General features: G+C 38.1%; 1 protein-coding gene across 4 annotated transcripts in view; it reads right to left on the bottom strand.

Moving 5' to 3' along the window:
• Positions 1-14,754, bottom strand: part of OTUD7A (OTU deubiquitinase 7A) — a 415,292-nt gene that overhangs the window by 44,133 nt on the left and 356,405 nt on the right. For all 4 annotated transcript variants that reach the window (XM_072616550.1, XM_072616557.1, XM_072616565.1 and 1 more), the window contains one exon: positions 237-364. In XM_072616550.1, the coding sequence (XP_072472651.1) occupies positions 237-364 (128 nt within the window). The remainder of the gene's footprint in view (positions 1-236; positions 365-14,754) is intronic.

Here is a 14,754-nt window from a genome sequence, read left to right as displayed (position 1 = left end):
ATAAAAGGGCAGGTCAGAGCAAAATGCAGCCTTCTCCCCTTTCCAATCCTGTTGAGCAAAGAGTACCCCAAAATATAAAGTTAGAATCATCTTTGAGTCAGAAGGATGGTACGTAACAATATTAGAAAAGGTTCCCATGAAAAGTTTAATTTTTCTCACCTTTCTTCAGTAGGTAACTAAAAGAAGATAACCTGAATGAAATGTATCATAGATGCTACCCACCCAGGCTGACTTACCTTCTCCCCCTGAGTCCCTTAACATTGTATCTGCTACAACAACGATTGGTCTTCTGAGTATATGGGCTAAGACAAAAACATGAAACTCTTCCAAACTTTCATATACGGGATCTTCAGAATTGTCCACCCTGAAAAAAACAAAATGAGCTCAGCTAATCATTCAGAACTTGTTTTCACAATAAAGAAATGGGAGATAAGATAAAATGTCATGCTTGTGGTCAAGGATTAAGACTTTAGCTCAAACCTCCACTGATAAAAATTATCTAATGCCTATTTCCCAAGCTGTGAGTTAGTGTTAGTCTAAGCCAGAACTGAAATCATAACACTCCAATGTTTAAGTAGCCTCAGGTAAAGGGTAAAAAAGATCTTATTAAAATGTATAGTCTCTTCTTTCCACCTTCGAGATCATAAGATCACATAAGATCAGAGACTTCAAGCTGGAAGAGACCTCAGAGGACATCCAGTCCAAAACCCTTGTTAAATAAATGAGGAAAGTCAGATCTTAAGAGGTGACTTTCCCAAGGTCACACAGTTAGCCTATCATAGGACCGGCATTTGAATCTTTGTCCTCTGACTCCAGTGTGCTTTGCCTTTCCCAGAAAGGGAAAGAGTAAAGTACATATAGAAATGGGTGATAAGTTTCATGTGGACCACCATGTGAAGTTGAGTTAATAAATACATAAAAAGTGACAAATACTGGAAGTCAGAGGAGGATATCATATCTGCAGTTGACTGAAAGGGAAGGCTTCACAGAGGTATCCTTGAAAGCAGATCTTAAAAAATGTGTGAAATGTCAATTAAAGCAGATGGAGCAGAAGAGGGGATCCCAAGATTTGGTTTTTGACAAGTTGGAGACTGATGACTTATTAACAAGAGATATGGCTACTTAGAAGAGCAAAAGTGTCAAGGGAAATTCAAATGATAATTTTTGTCTGCCAGTAATATTTTTATTTAACTAGGTTATGCTGACCTCTATATTTTTGGCCATATATGAATGAGCCAAAAAATAATGCAGACGTGGTAAGAGTTGCACACAGATTAGGTAACATTGATCCTGCTGTTGCATAATAATGACTTTATACAAAATTTGCTACATATAATGTCCTTGGAGGGACACGAATTCTAAAGTATGAAAATCAACCATTCAAAACAGAGTAAAAGTCACACCATGCTTTTGGTTAGGACTTCTTTACTTATGCAACAGGAAAATCAAAGACATAATTATGTTAGGAAATGTTCTTCGTTTCAAGGAAGGGAGTTTTAAGTATTATATTTGCTAAATCGAGCCGCCTGGATACTTTACCATGTACTTCTTTTATCAAATATGTAAATGATGAAAGGACAGGTCAGGACCTCCAAATAATAATACCACCACCCACACTGACATAGTACTTTCAAGTTTATAAAACACTTTTCTCTCCTCAACCCCATGAGGTAGATAATGCAAGTATCATTACCACTATTTTACATACAAAGAAACTGAGGCACAAGGAGGTTAATAACAATAAGAAAAATGCTTGGAATATCTCCTAATCAAAAATTCACAGGCTGTGTGTTAGGTGCTGAAAGTACAAAGACAAAAATGTAATCATATTTCCCTGTAAGTGTGCCCCATGGTGCAGGGAAAGGCACAGTGCTCTGACTTCCTATGCGCACAGAAGGTGGGAACATCAAGATAGAACACCCCAGAAAATTCTTTTCCTTTGAGGAATTAGCCAAGACTTTTAAAAGTATCTTCTTTATAGATGAGCTTGCTATAACAAAACGATTCTGAAAAACTAATCATGCTCTTCAAATATTGACCTATTTCTCTCCCCACCCCCCATTTAAGCAATGGAATGATTTAACTGAAATGATGAAGCCAGCTCCAACTGAGAAGGAATGATGATGTATCACCATATGTCCGAACAACTAATCATTTGGTTACAGTTGACTCACTGAAAGTCAGAGGCAGAATGAAGTTTTGCATCACCATTGGGAGCAGGCAGTCTTGAACTGAGGAAGAGTTGAATTTGATCAAACGAAAGAAACAAGGCTGGTATCCTATCTGTAACAATGAAGGCAAGGGGATGATTTAAAACTTTTGAATCTCTGGTTGCTTTGGTCTTAGCTGAATTTCAAAAGTATTGAATTATATGAGGAGTTTTGAACTAATTATCAATTGTAATAAAAACTATAAATAAGATCATCAGTTAATTATTCAGAGTCTTCTAAGGTGTAGGATGTTCAGTGGGTCCACGGGTACGTCCTCCAGTTGTATGGAGCACAACCTAAGCCCATCTCATCTTGTGAGGCTCTCATCCATCCATGTCTTTGCCTTAATCTTCAGACATGCTCTGTGCCTTCCACTGGATTCCTTGACATGGTGTGGATAGCAAAGGAGCACATGGGCTGTTCATTGGTTGTCTCTCACTCCCACTACTGCCTTCTTTTCTGACAATATATCTTCCTAATGACGTCCTTGACACAACTTCTCCTGTGCAATTACCCATCATAACACATTGCAGAGTACTCATGCCCACCGGATGCCTCTTGATTGCCCTCTGAATGACCCACAACTCAGATTCTTCAGGGATTATGATATTCTATGATTCATATTCATATAGCATCAATAGCAGTATAATGGTATTTAAAAGATAGGCCTCTGTTTCAGGGAGAAGTTTAGGGTCGTTATAAAGGCTTGGCGATTTCTCATAGGTAGTTTGGTCCAGTTTCGTCCTTTTCAGTTCAGCTCACTGTTAATTTTATATCTGTCCAATACACATGGACACATATACATCCATCAGTATTGCACACAGTATATCAGCCTTGCTTTCCTTCCTCTTTTCAAGACTGTCTTGCCCCAAAGGTCAATTTCTATTCTGTCTTTGGCTATCAGTGCTTTATGTATTCTTCTCCCTCTCTCTCTCTCTCCTTCTCTCTCTCTCTCCTTCTCTCTCTCTCTCTCTCTCTCTCTCTCTCTCTCTCTCTCTCTCTCTCTCTCTCTCTCATAGATTACACACATCCATGTACTCTACTGGATCCAGTCTATATGCTGTCCATCCAACTAAGTAACATAACCTGGCATTCAGGGATTCTTCATTCACTTGGTGTTACTTTCATTGATCAGTTTGGCCAATTTTTTTGAGAAATTACAGATCTCACTAAGGAGTCTCTTTAGTGTTCTGTAGTTGAATGCAATCAGTATGATATCCAGCACACAGGACTATCTGAAGGATCTCACCATCTCTAGGGGAGCCTTCTTCCTTTTGGTCTCTTCCCTGGATATCCTCCATGACCCTTTGGCCACCATCTCTTTGTTTTAAACCTTATTAGATGCTAATAATCAGAGAGCTACTGAATAAAGTTAATATCTACAATTGTTATATCTTTCAAGCAGTCTCTTCTGATTTTGACATCTGACTGGGGAGTGCTTTGTTTGAAGAGTGCCTTTATTTGTTCTACTAGATCAAATACTTTTTTCATAGTCAATATACAGTAAGTACAATGGAATCCTGTATTCCCTTTTCATCAGCTGTGATTAGGAAGGTATAGTCTGCTATAGGATATCATTTGCAAACTTTTCTATTTCCTCCTCAAACCTTCATCATGCATACACATTTACATTATTTTCATAAGGTATTTGTAAAGATGGAAAGTAGACATGTGGATCAATAGCTACTGAAATTTCTCAGTTTCCCTTTAGGGAATAAGATTTAGGGCTGCAATTCCTCTCCCCCACTCCCACCCCCAGGTCTTTACTATATTTTATTCTCTTAGATATTTTGAGACTTAACCCTCAGTGTCCTCTCTCATTTCACACTCTTGAGCCATGTTCTCAGGCTTTTAAAAAACTTCCTCTTCTATATTCATCTTGGCATTGAAGTCCCCAAATATTGAATATATGTTAATTTGGAGAATTTACTGAGTTTTCCACAGAATTTCTTTACATCTTTCTCATCTGCAACAGATATAGCCTTCCAGATTAAGGACAATTCTGTATTTGTATGAAAGATACACAAGGTTATATAAAAGAAAAAAAGATATGGTAGAGCACATGCTTTCTTTTGAGGAAGAAGAAAAACGTATCTCAGAGGAACTCAGACCAACTCCCATTCATGTAGTGCTTTGAGGCTGACAAAGCCCTTTCGTCACAACTACCCTGTGAGGCAAGAGATGCAAATATTGGCACTCTCATTTTACAAATGGGAAACTCAGGGAAGGTCAGAGAGGGTAACCGATTTGCTCACTGTTGCATAGCTAGGAACTAGAGCTGAGGCTCATACGCAGGTCCTCTTTCCTCCATGCTGCCTTAGGAAACCTTGATAATAAGGATAAAGGAGCATTTACAATACTATACCTCTGGAGAGTGTAAACTGTGTTTATAGAGTATAGATGTGCTTAGAAGCTATATAATAATGAGGTGGGGTGGGGGCAGAGTAGCTAGTAGTATCTGTGGGAAAGCCAGCCCTCTCCCCTCTCTCTGAATGATGAGAGAAAAAAAAAGAGGAGCTCTAACTTCATCATCAGAAAATGCGTACTCTGGGGCTGGTGTGTCTTACAGGACTCAAGTAGCAGAGCATCCTAACCACTTACTAGTCTCTGTGCGTCTATTACGGGGAGTCTTCAGGACCATGCAACTTTCAGAACACAATAGCAGTCCACGGAGTACATGATCCCAGTCAAAGATAAAAGGAATCCCAGGGTCTGTTCCCAAAGCATGACTGACAGCAAACTTTAAATTTGTACCACAACCTCTACCAGCCCCACAGTACAAAGGGAAAATAAAAATTTCAAGATCAATAAATGTAGTTAATATAAAGTGAGCAGACCTTAAAAATTGAAAATGGATTTCTTTTCAGAGCAACGCAAAATCTGCCTACTTTTGTCTAAGAGGTGAATAGTTGGGAGGAAAGCCCCAAATTGGATTCTGCCTATTGTCAAAAGAGTGTTCTGTCCGCAGCAATTGCTCTTAGGAGGCTGGCTTTGGAAGTTCCCAGAAAGCAACACAAAGAGAGGCAAGAAGAACCCAGAGTGCCCTTCTTCAAAAAAAAACAAAACAAAAAAAAACCAACCAAGATTTATATAGCAATTTGTGACATTAGTGACTATCCAAGAGAAAGCATCCAAGTGAAAGCGTGGAATAGCTTTCACATAAGGTGAGAAGGATTCATTGTCCCCTGGAGATTGTAATAGGATTGCTTTTTCAATTTCAATTTACAAAGGTGGGGGCTTGGGGGTCACTATGAATTCTGTAGAAATTCAATTTGGAAAAATCCTTTGCATTTTGAGGCATATGGGGGATATCATTACAGAAGGAATCTTGAGTTGCTGAAATTTGGTCTAAGAACAGGAAGGTAAAGATGAAACAAATCCTTGAGTTTACTCTTTTTGCCTGGTCTCTAGAAGTGGGTATTCACAATGTTGAAATCAAAGTCTCCCAGATCCCCCAGTTGTTCCTGGCTTGTTTTTGGGGGGAGTGGGGTATAGAGTGATTGGGAAAGCGAAGCAAGACTATGGAGAAATTAGGCTGTAGTCACAGGGCACTGAAACATTCAGAAAAGGGAGGGTTCACTAAAATGCCAGTAGGGACAAACAGGGAAGAATTCTTCTAGGGTAGTGATAGAACTACTGGTAGCTCATCACATGCTACATTATAATTCTAAATGCACAAATTTTTCTTCCTTTAGGGAAGAGCATGCATTGACTTAGTGGCAATGTAGATATAGAACAAAGAAGATAAGTGCAAATTCCACCTTAGATACTTAGGAGCTGTGGTACCTATGACAAGTCACTTAACCTCTCTTGGCCTAAGTTTCCCTTCTGTAAAATGAGGGGACTGGACTTAATGACTTTGAGGGCACCTTGCAACTCTAAATTGATGATCCTATCATTCTATTCAGGAGATCATGTTAAGATTCAATATACTTCCTTCCCCCATTTTTCCTGGCCATTTTCTTCCTTTAGATTTCTGTACAAGAATTTCCTATCCTTTATAGCCAACCTGCCAGATATTGTCCCTAGTGGAGCAAAGCTGGGAGCATTATGAGTAGTGGGATGTCAGGGCCCTTCAACCTTGATGATAAGGAAAAGAGTGACATGATACTTGAAATCTGTCCTCCGACATTTTGTGTTCTTAGGATGGGCTGCCCTAAAACAAAGTGTTCAGGAAGCATTAAGTGGCGTACCAAGTTACTTTTGGTAAGATCTAAAGCATCACTTTGGTAGTACTTCATGCTTGTTACTTGCCTGCTTTGAGAATTTAATAAACAAATCTTTTATGAATATTTTCCCCAAATGGTTGCCACTGTACTCTCCTTCGAACCCTCTAAAGCTGAATTAGCTTAGGATCCAATTTTGCTAGTGTTGAGATAGGGAGCTAGTGATTTTCCTTCACATTTCTATTTTATCCATCTTTTCTCATCAAAAGGAAGCTGAACTCATTTTCCTCATAAATGCAGATGAAGGGTTTGCTCAGAAAAACCTTAATATAACGGATGTTATGCTACATTCAGCAACAAGACAGGACTCTGAGGGAGGAGGAAACCTCAATCTTTTTATAAGATTCAGATCCTTCAACAAACTTTGGGGGCTCTTATCATATGTTTATGACTTCTTCCTGTTTCTGCTGATGGAGGCTTTGGTTACTCAGGGCAAGTTCAGAAGAAAAGCCCCTTGGCCATCATATATTCCTAACTTGCCGACAAAGGCCAGGTTCTGGTAAGTTTCTGGTATCAGTCAGTATAGCAATCTGCTATGCTGGCATCTTTCAGTAACTGCATAACCACAACTTTCCCTATAAAGAACTGACTTCACTTTATAGCTTAGAGACTTTACATCATAAAACCATTTAGGGTTATAGCTATTCCTGCTGAAGGCCATAAAGATGAAATACTGGGTAAACTTTGCCAACCAAACTACAGAACAAAGGGATAAAATAGGTGTAAGACGCATTTAACAGAAAGAGGAGGCCTTTCTGGATCTGCCCAGCCTCCCCCAATTCCTAGCTCTCCTGCACTCTTGAAATTACTTTTTATTTATTGATTATTTATCTGTCTCCCCAGTAGAATGTAAGTTTCATGAAGGCAGACATTAATTCATTTTTCTCTTTGTATCTCTAATACCAGAACTGGGCTTTGTAGATATTACCACTTATTGGTAATTATTTGTTGAAGAACAAAAATGTGGACAAGCCCAAGTCATGTATTCTGTCCAGACTACATAAAAATAGGATTCTCTTTCATTCATTCTTTTTCATACTAAAATTTCAAAGTGGGGGCTGTGTATCCTGCTTGGTTGGTGGCATGATCCCAAGGTGTGTATGATCAGTTGGAGAGTAAGAAGATGGATAGAATCCCACCCATCATGTGACAGCCAATGGTGAGCTTGTCTCCAAGCACCCTCTTCATTTATTATAGTTCAAGATGCCCTCACTGACCCCCTCTCACCACTGGCCTCCTCTGCTAGTAAGTCCTTCCAGTTGACTATTATCTAATTAGAACTTGCTTGCTACACAGGAAAAAATCCCTGCCTGATCCCACCACTCCTAATCTTACAAGTTGTGCCTCCTGGGATACAGCAGACATGCCTCAACACTTTTCATTTTTGGTGGGACATAGTGAGTCAATCATAGAAGAGAGGCTAGTAGGGATGGATTATGATTTGCATCATAGAGCTCATTACATTTTTCCTCTCCCATACCACACAAACCCAAATCTTTATTAGAAATTTCTTGCATCATCATTCCTCCAGTCACTCAGGCCTTCAACTTCAGTGTCATTCTCAACTCCACATTCTCCTTCACCCCATATATCAAATCAGTTGCTAAATAAAGTTTCTACTCCCATCTATCACTTTTCTCCACTCACAGAGCTACCTGCTTTGTGTTGGCCCTTATCTCTTCTCACTTAGCTACTGCAAAAGCATTCTAACTGATCTGCCTGCCTCAAGTTAATGTTTCAATGTCAAGAAGGCAAAAGATCTCTAGTACAGTACCACAGGAATCTGCCATTGGTTCTGTGCTTTTTTAGCATTTTTATCAGTGATTTGAGTAAAGGTAGGAAGTTGATCAGATCTGCAAATGATGCAGAACTGGGAGAGACAGAGTCAGGATCCAAAAGAATCTGGCCAATCTAGAGCTTGTCTCTGCTTTCAAGGAGTAAAGGCTAGTCAGAAGGAAGAAAAAGGACAGGGTAAGAAGAATGTGGCAACTACCACTGGGGCAGTGGGTGCACTCTTGTGAAAGAATGTGTCTTGCTCCATGGCTCCCCTTTTCCCATGCTGTCATTAATACATCATCCTCTGTTAAAGTCATTCAAGGTGAAGGTAGTAAGTGGGAGATAGCCAGCAGAAGAGTAAGAATTGTGGCAGGGCCACTCACTTGAGATGTGTGACATGAAAATAATCCAAGTGACATCAATTACCTCTTTTACCTAGCACTCTGCTAGGCATTATCCCCATAATACTACATAGACACAGATCCCATCTTCTAAGAGCTTGAAGACAAACAGCTCAATAGGTTACTAAAAAAAACACCACCACCACTTTGAGTTACAAAACTTGGACCATTCCTACTATTTATCCTCCCACGGAAATGTGGCATAGCCTATTTCAAAAACCACATTCCAGACGTTGCTAAATGTTTCACGAAGGTCATTCCATCACTTAGAAATCCACAGTTCCTTCTCTGAGGACAGGATTGAATGTTTGGAAAATCATAACCTCAAAAACTAGGCTTCGAAATAGGTTTCTATTCATGTTATTTACTTGGGTGTCTGTCTCCCATCAGCCTCTAAGTATACTAGGTTCTCCTGGACAATGGAAAGCCTGGTAAAACAACTCATTCAGGGAGGATCCCAGGAAGAAAATACTGTATCCAAGGCTGGAAACCTATTCACAGTACCCAATTCAAATGTGAAAAAGACATGTTAGACAGGACTTCTCCTTGACACAGTTTTCTCTAAGGCACTGTCATTCTTCTCAAGGTAGAACTCAATTGGGGAGATCAAATGTGTCAAAGAGAAATTCTGAGTCGATGGACCCCACAAAGCTAATTTGGCTTAGCTTTGGCAAGATAAGGAAATAGAAAATCCTGGCACAGTGGAGTTATTCCAGCGAGACATTCATCTCTATTTTAAAGTGCTAGAGTGTGGATGAAGTTTCAGGAAATATTATGTTACTCCACAATGGAAAAAACTTCAGCATCAATAAGCCTAGGATATTAGATTTTCTTTTTCATTTTCACAACACATTACTTCACCATGAAACTTTACTAGAATGACTTTTCTTTCTGCTTGTGTAGGGGGGTAGAGATGGAGGATGCAGGAAAACCTATGTTCAAATTCAACTGCTAACACTAGCTATGGGCACCCAGGGAGGTCATTTAAGCTGTAGTCAACTGCAATTGCCTAGAACTTATCTAAGAAGTTGAATTTTCCTCTCTTTTGTACCCCATGCCCACCTCACCTCCCCTTCTTAGAAGCCCTCACTTCCTTCAAAATTCTGCTCTTACAATACTGTCTAGTGGGGTTCATAGAGAAATAGGAGCTGACTTGGAATCAGGCTTATTCTGACTTCTAGATCACTATTCTTTCTATTGTGTGGGGGAATAGAAAGAGAATTTAACCAAAAAGATCTGGGTTTTGATACAAGCTGTATGACTATGAGCAAGTGTAATGCTAATGAGAGGTAGAGATCTTCCCCACCCATTAATGGCCCTGCCCATTAAGGGAAGCTTGATTAGGGGAAATGTCCAGATCTTTTGTTAATTTCTAACTAATTTTGTTAAAGGCACTGATTCTCAAGGGTTGTGATGCCCTCTGGCTCTGAAAAGTGTACATATACTCTGAGGTGAGGTTTTACTTTGGGGACTTAGTTTTTGGAAGAAGGTTTGTGTGCCAGATGAGACTCTGGGAAGCCACTAAGGAACCCCCTGGCTTTGAAAACCCAGGTGCTGGTACTTCTCTCTCTGGCAACTGTGTACGCATTGCTTATGGTCAGACAGTTGGAAGCCCTGTCTGTTGATCTTTATTTCTCTGTTTGTATTTTCTCTGAAGTTCAGGGTGCTGACTTTTTTACCCTGAACTAAATGAATAATATATGTGCTTGATTAAAGTAGATTATTGACCCCTTTTAAAAAAAGCAGATTTAAGAACTTGTACAGCAGGCCCTCCTGTATATGTTGGGGTGCTAACTGCTACAGCAAACCACTTAACTCCCCACTGATTCAGTTTTCTCATTTTAAAATGGGGATATTGATATCTACCTCTCTGGGTTTTGAAAATCTTAATGCACTGTATAAATAGGACCTATTATTAATTTTCAGTTATGTATGACTCTTTGTGACCCCAAATGGGGTCATTCTTGGTAAAGATACTGAAGTTTTTTGCCATTTCCTTCTCTAGCTCATTTTAGATATGGGGAAACTAGGGTTAAGTTACTTGCCCAGGGTCCCACAGTTAGTAAGTGACTGAGGACAGATCTGAACTCAACAATGAGGAGTTTTCCTGACTCCAGGCCCAGCATTCTGTCTACTGTGGCCACCTAGTTGCCCATCTGTTATTCATATCCATCTGTATTTATCAATTAAGGTCATCTCTCGAAGCCCTAAATTCAGGAATCAAATGAATATACTCCTTAAGGTTATACAATCCATAACTGAATTCAAATTCAAATGAATTCATCTTTGCTTATAGAAAACATGCCTGAAAGTTTCTTAATCTGAGTATTTTCCTTCCATTCTTTCTTTTTGGTCTGTCAGTAGAATTCCTTGGGCTCTTTAGCATCTTTATTGTTCTGAATGGAATTATCACTTTCTCTCCTTTTAATTTATAAACCTTAACTATTTCACCTCTAATTTAACAAAAGGCTATTGAAACTTTTCTTTGTTCTGTGGTTAGAGGCAGGTGCACATCCTCCAGAGGCACTGAATAGACAAATGCTGGCTAAAGGTTGATAAGGACAATTCTACATCTTGCAACCAAACACAAATCTATGTCTGAGGAAAGAATTTACTTATTCAGTTACATCCCAGGGTGGGGGTGGGGGTAGTCTAACTTCTCTCCTATGTTTCCCAAGATGGTTGCTGTTCTTCTTCTCTTTAGGGTAAATATGTTCTAAGAGACTAAACTCAGGTGTAAAAATCATTGTAAACTTTGAGTACCTTTCACTCCTCTCCTAGACTAGTGATTTTACTGGTGAGAATCTCCCTTCAATCAAGATGAATGGCAATCGCTCTACACCATATCATCTCATGTGACTCTTGTATATATTATATGGTGTCATAGATTCCAATCTGGAAGGAAGTCCAGATGTTGTCTGACCCAATGCCTTATGTTTATAGATGAGGGAACTGACAGCAAGAAAAGGAAAGAGATCTTTCCATGGTCAATAAGCAGCAAAGATCTGATTTGAAACCAGATTCTATAACTCAAAATCTAGCCTTTTTTCCCCCCCAAAACTCAAAGGTCTGATTTGAAACCAGATTCTGTAACTCAAAATCTAGTCTTTTTTCCCCCCCAAAACTCAACATATTGCGTTTCTGTGAGCTTCCATAAAGGATCCATTCAATGCACTGGAGGCCTGCTCCTGATTCTTTTAATATTTTGTGAATTCCACTGAAAGCCTTGGGCCATTCATCTATTATCTGTCCTTTACCATCTAGCACGACCTTCAATAAATCAATAACATATTCACTGAACACTAATGGTGTACAATTTGGTACCTAATTAATAACATTGTAAGGCATACACTTCTCACATTTGCTTGAGTGTTTATATCTGTGTGTGTGTGTCTGTGCATGCAATTTCTTTTCTTTTTTTTGGTTAACTTGTACATTCTAAATTCAATTCAGAGGAACATTAGAATTGCCTACACATTAGCCCTACATGGAAGAAAATAGACTATTTTGATGTGAGAAGTTTAGAAAAAATGTAGCAGCCTAGGTTCAAAACACAATAGGTAAATAGCACAGTTAAGCCCTACTAATTAGATCTCTAAACCAACTATTTATTACTATCCTATGATATTTATTTAAACAAAATGTTTTTTCTCACATAGATGCATTAATATGAAAAAAGATGCTATCTGTATTCAGAGAAAGAACTGATAAATAGATGCATGTACAGAATGATTTTACATATATATGAGTATACTTATGTGTGTATGTGTATATACATACATGTGTGTATCTGTACACACACACATATATTTGTGTCTAACAGTAGACATCTCTCAGATGGGGGGAAGGAACAAAAAAAAGGAAAAAAGAAAGTTACATGATGTCATTATTATATATTCAAAAGGAACAGCGAGTTGTACATAATAGATTTGCAGTTTCATGTAAAATCTTTTTTTCTATTTTATTATGTTATGGAAATCCTTGTTTTATTTCATAAATTAAAAATAAAATAAATAAAAATTTCAAAAAATCTAATGAAACAAAAAAAAAGTCAACCATGTCCAGTCAATTTACAATTAGGCAGCTAGGAAGCAGCTGTCAATTAATCTCTGCTTCAGTTTCCTCAACTGTAAAGTGAGGATGATAAGCGCACCTACCTCACATGGCTATTGTGAGGATTAGATGAGCTAGTATGTATAAAGCACTTATTAATAGTGTTTGGCACATCGTAGGTGTTATATAAATTCTGAAGAAGGAAAAAGTGAGGGAGAGAGAGGGAAAGAAGGAAGTAAGGAGGAAGGAAAAAGAAAAAGAGGAGAAAGAGGAGGCAGAGAAAAAAATAAAAGAGGAGAGAATGATGATGGAGGGTCTAAAATGATGAAATCCACAAATACTCCACAGTCCTATTTGTAGCTATCAGGGAAAATGATAGGAAGAGATAAAGAAATAGTCCTTGAATAAATGATAATTCAACATCTCCATGTATATATACATATACATATATATATATATATATATATACACATATACACATACTTCATGAGTCTGAATTTTTTAAAAAAAATACAAAAGACATTTATTAAGTACTTAGTCTGAAACACTGGAATAGGTGTTACGGGAAAATGCAAGAATGAATGAAACATTGTCCCTGTAGTCCAGGAACATGCAATCGACAGGTCCACAAATAACTTTAACACAAAACATTACATAGCAACTGCCCATGAGAGGCACAAAGTACTCTGGGATATCCAAGGGAAAAGTAAAACATTTGGCAGCACTATGTGCATTAAATGAAAAGATTTGCCTACACATTCACAGAACAGCTGTATTTGGAGAACGATGTATATTCAGTCTACCATTTGTAAGGGCTGGGACTCAAAATGTCTCTTGCCTGAACCATTCATTTCCTGGACTCTGATAGGAAAAAGAAAATATGGCCTCATTATTAACAGAAACTTCCTGAGCAGTAGTGGCAAGGATCATGTTAAGCAACTATAATTGTCACTATTACAATAAAGTTAAAGCTTTCTGTCCCATTTTCTCTCTTCAGCTTGTGAAGTTGGGGCAAAGGAGTTAAATATTTAGTGAAGGGTAAATATGACTCTTATCCTCATTTTATTTCAATCATCCTCTACATTGTGGTACGAAGATGCTGCATTCTCAATGCTGGTTGCAATGCTCTTTTTATACATTTGTTTTGTTTCCATGTATTTTGTTTCCATGCATCTATATTTTTTCACTGATGGTTGAACTGGAAAGCACTTTAGAGGCCAACTGGTCCAGTCACCTCATTTTATTGATAAAGAAACTGAGGTTCAGAGAAGGAAAGGGAAATATTTCCAAGGTCAAACAGATAGTAAGTAGAAGAACTTGAATTTCAACATGGTAGGCCTTTCTGACCTCACCTCCAATACTAATTTTATTCCAATACTTGTGTTCATCTTTATTATTCTAATATCATATCATAAATGGCTTTCTTTAATTTTAACTATAAACTTAATTTTGTTTATGCAATTTGTGATTACAGTAAGGATGAGTATGATTTTTACAAGGAAAGAAACAGGTATAAATCTGATTAATGTTTCCAATTAGATCTGTGAAGATAGAGTGCTAGGTGAAACGACATTGAGGGGAATTAGTTCAATCAGAATAACTTTTATAAAAATCAAGACATCAGTGAAATTTTGTAACATTATGATAAGGTTTGATTATGTAGTATGAAGAACTTTTTCTGCATGAAACAAATATGATGGGCTACTTTATTTAGGGAATAATTATACAGGATACAGTTCCCTTAAAGCTTTTGAGTAATACTGAGCCCTGTTGTATCTCGCTTTTAAGAGAACTCACTTCCTTTCCCACTCTCTCTTAATTCAGATTCCTTCCCTCTATTCATTATTTCCTTTTTATCTTATATATAAAACCTTTTTGTACACTGTTGCTTCCATGTTGTCCCTCTCATTAGACTACTAGTTTTTTGAGAATGAGGACTGTCTTTTGCCTTTGTATCCCCAACACTTAGCACAGTGACTGACACATAGTAGGTGCTTAATAAATTCCTATTACTTGCCTGACAAACAGTAGGATCCCAGACCTAGTGACCCATGGCAACAATTACTCTTTTGACTTCAAATCCCTGGT

This window comes from Notamacropus eugenii, chromosome 1, assembly GCF_028372415.1.
Source record: "Notamacropus eugenii isolate mMacEug1 chromosome 1, mMacEug1.pri_v2, whole genome shotgun sequence".
In the NCBI taxonomy this organism is placed as follows: Eukaryota; Metazoa; Chordata; class Mammalia; order Diprotodontia; family Macropodidae; genus Notamacropus; species Notamacropus eugenii.
Note: the sequence above shows the minus strand (reverse complement) of the source record. Positions and strands in the feature narration are given on the sequence as shown.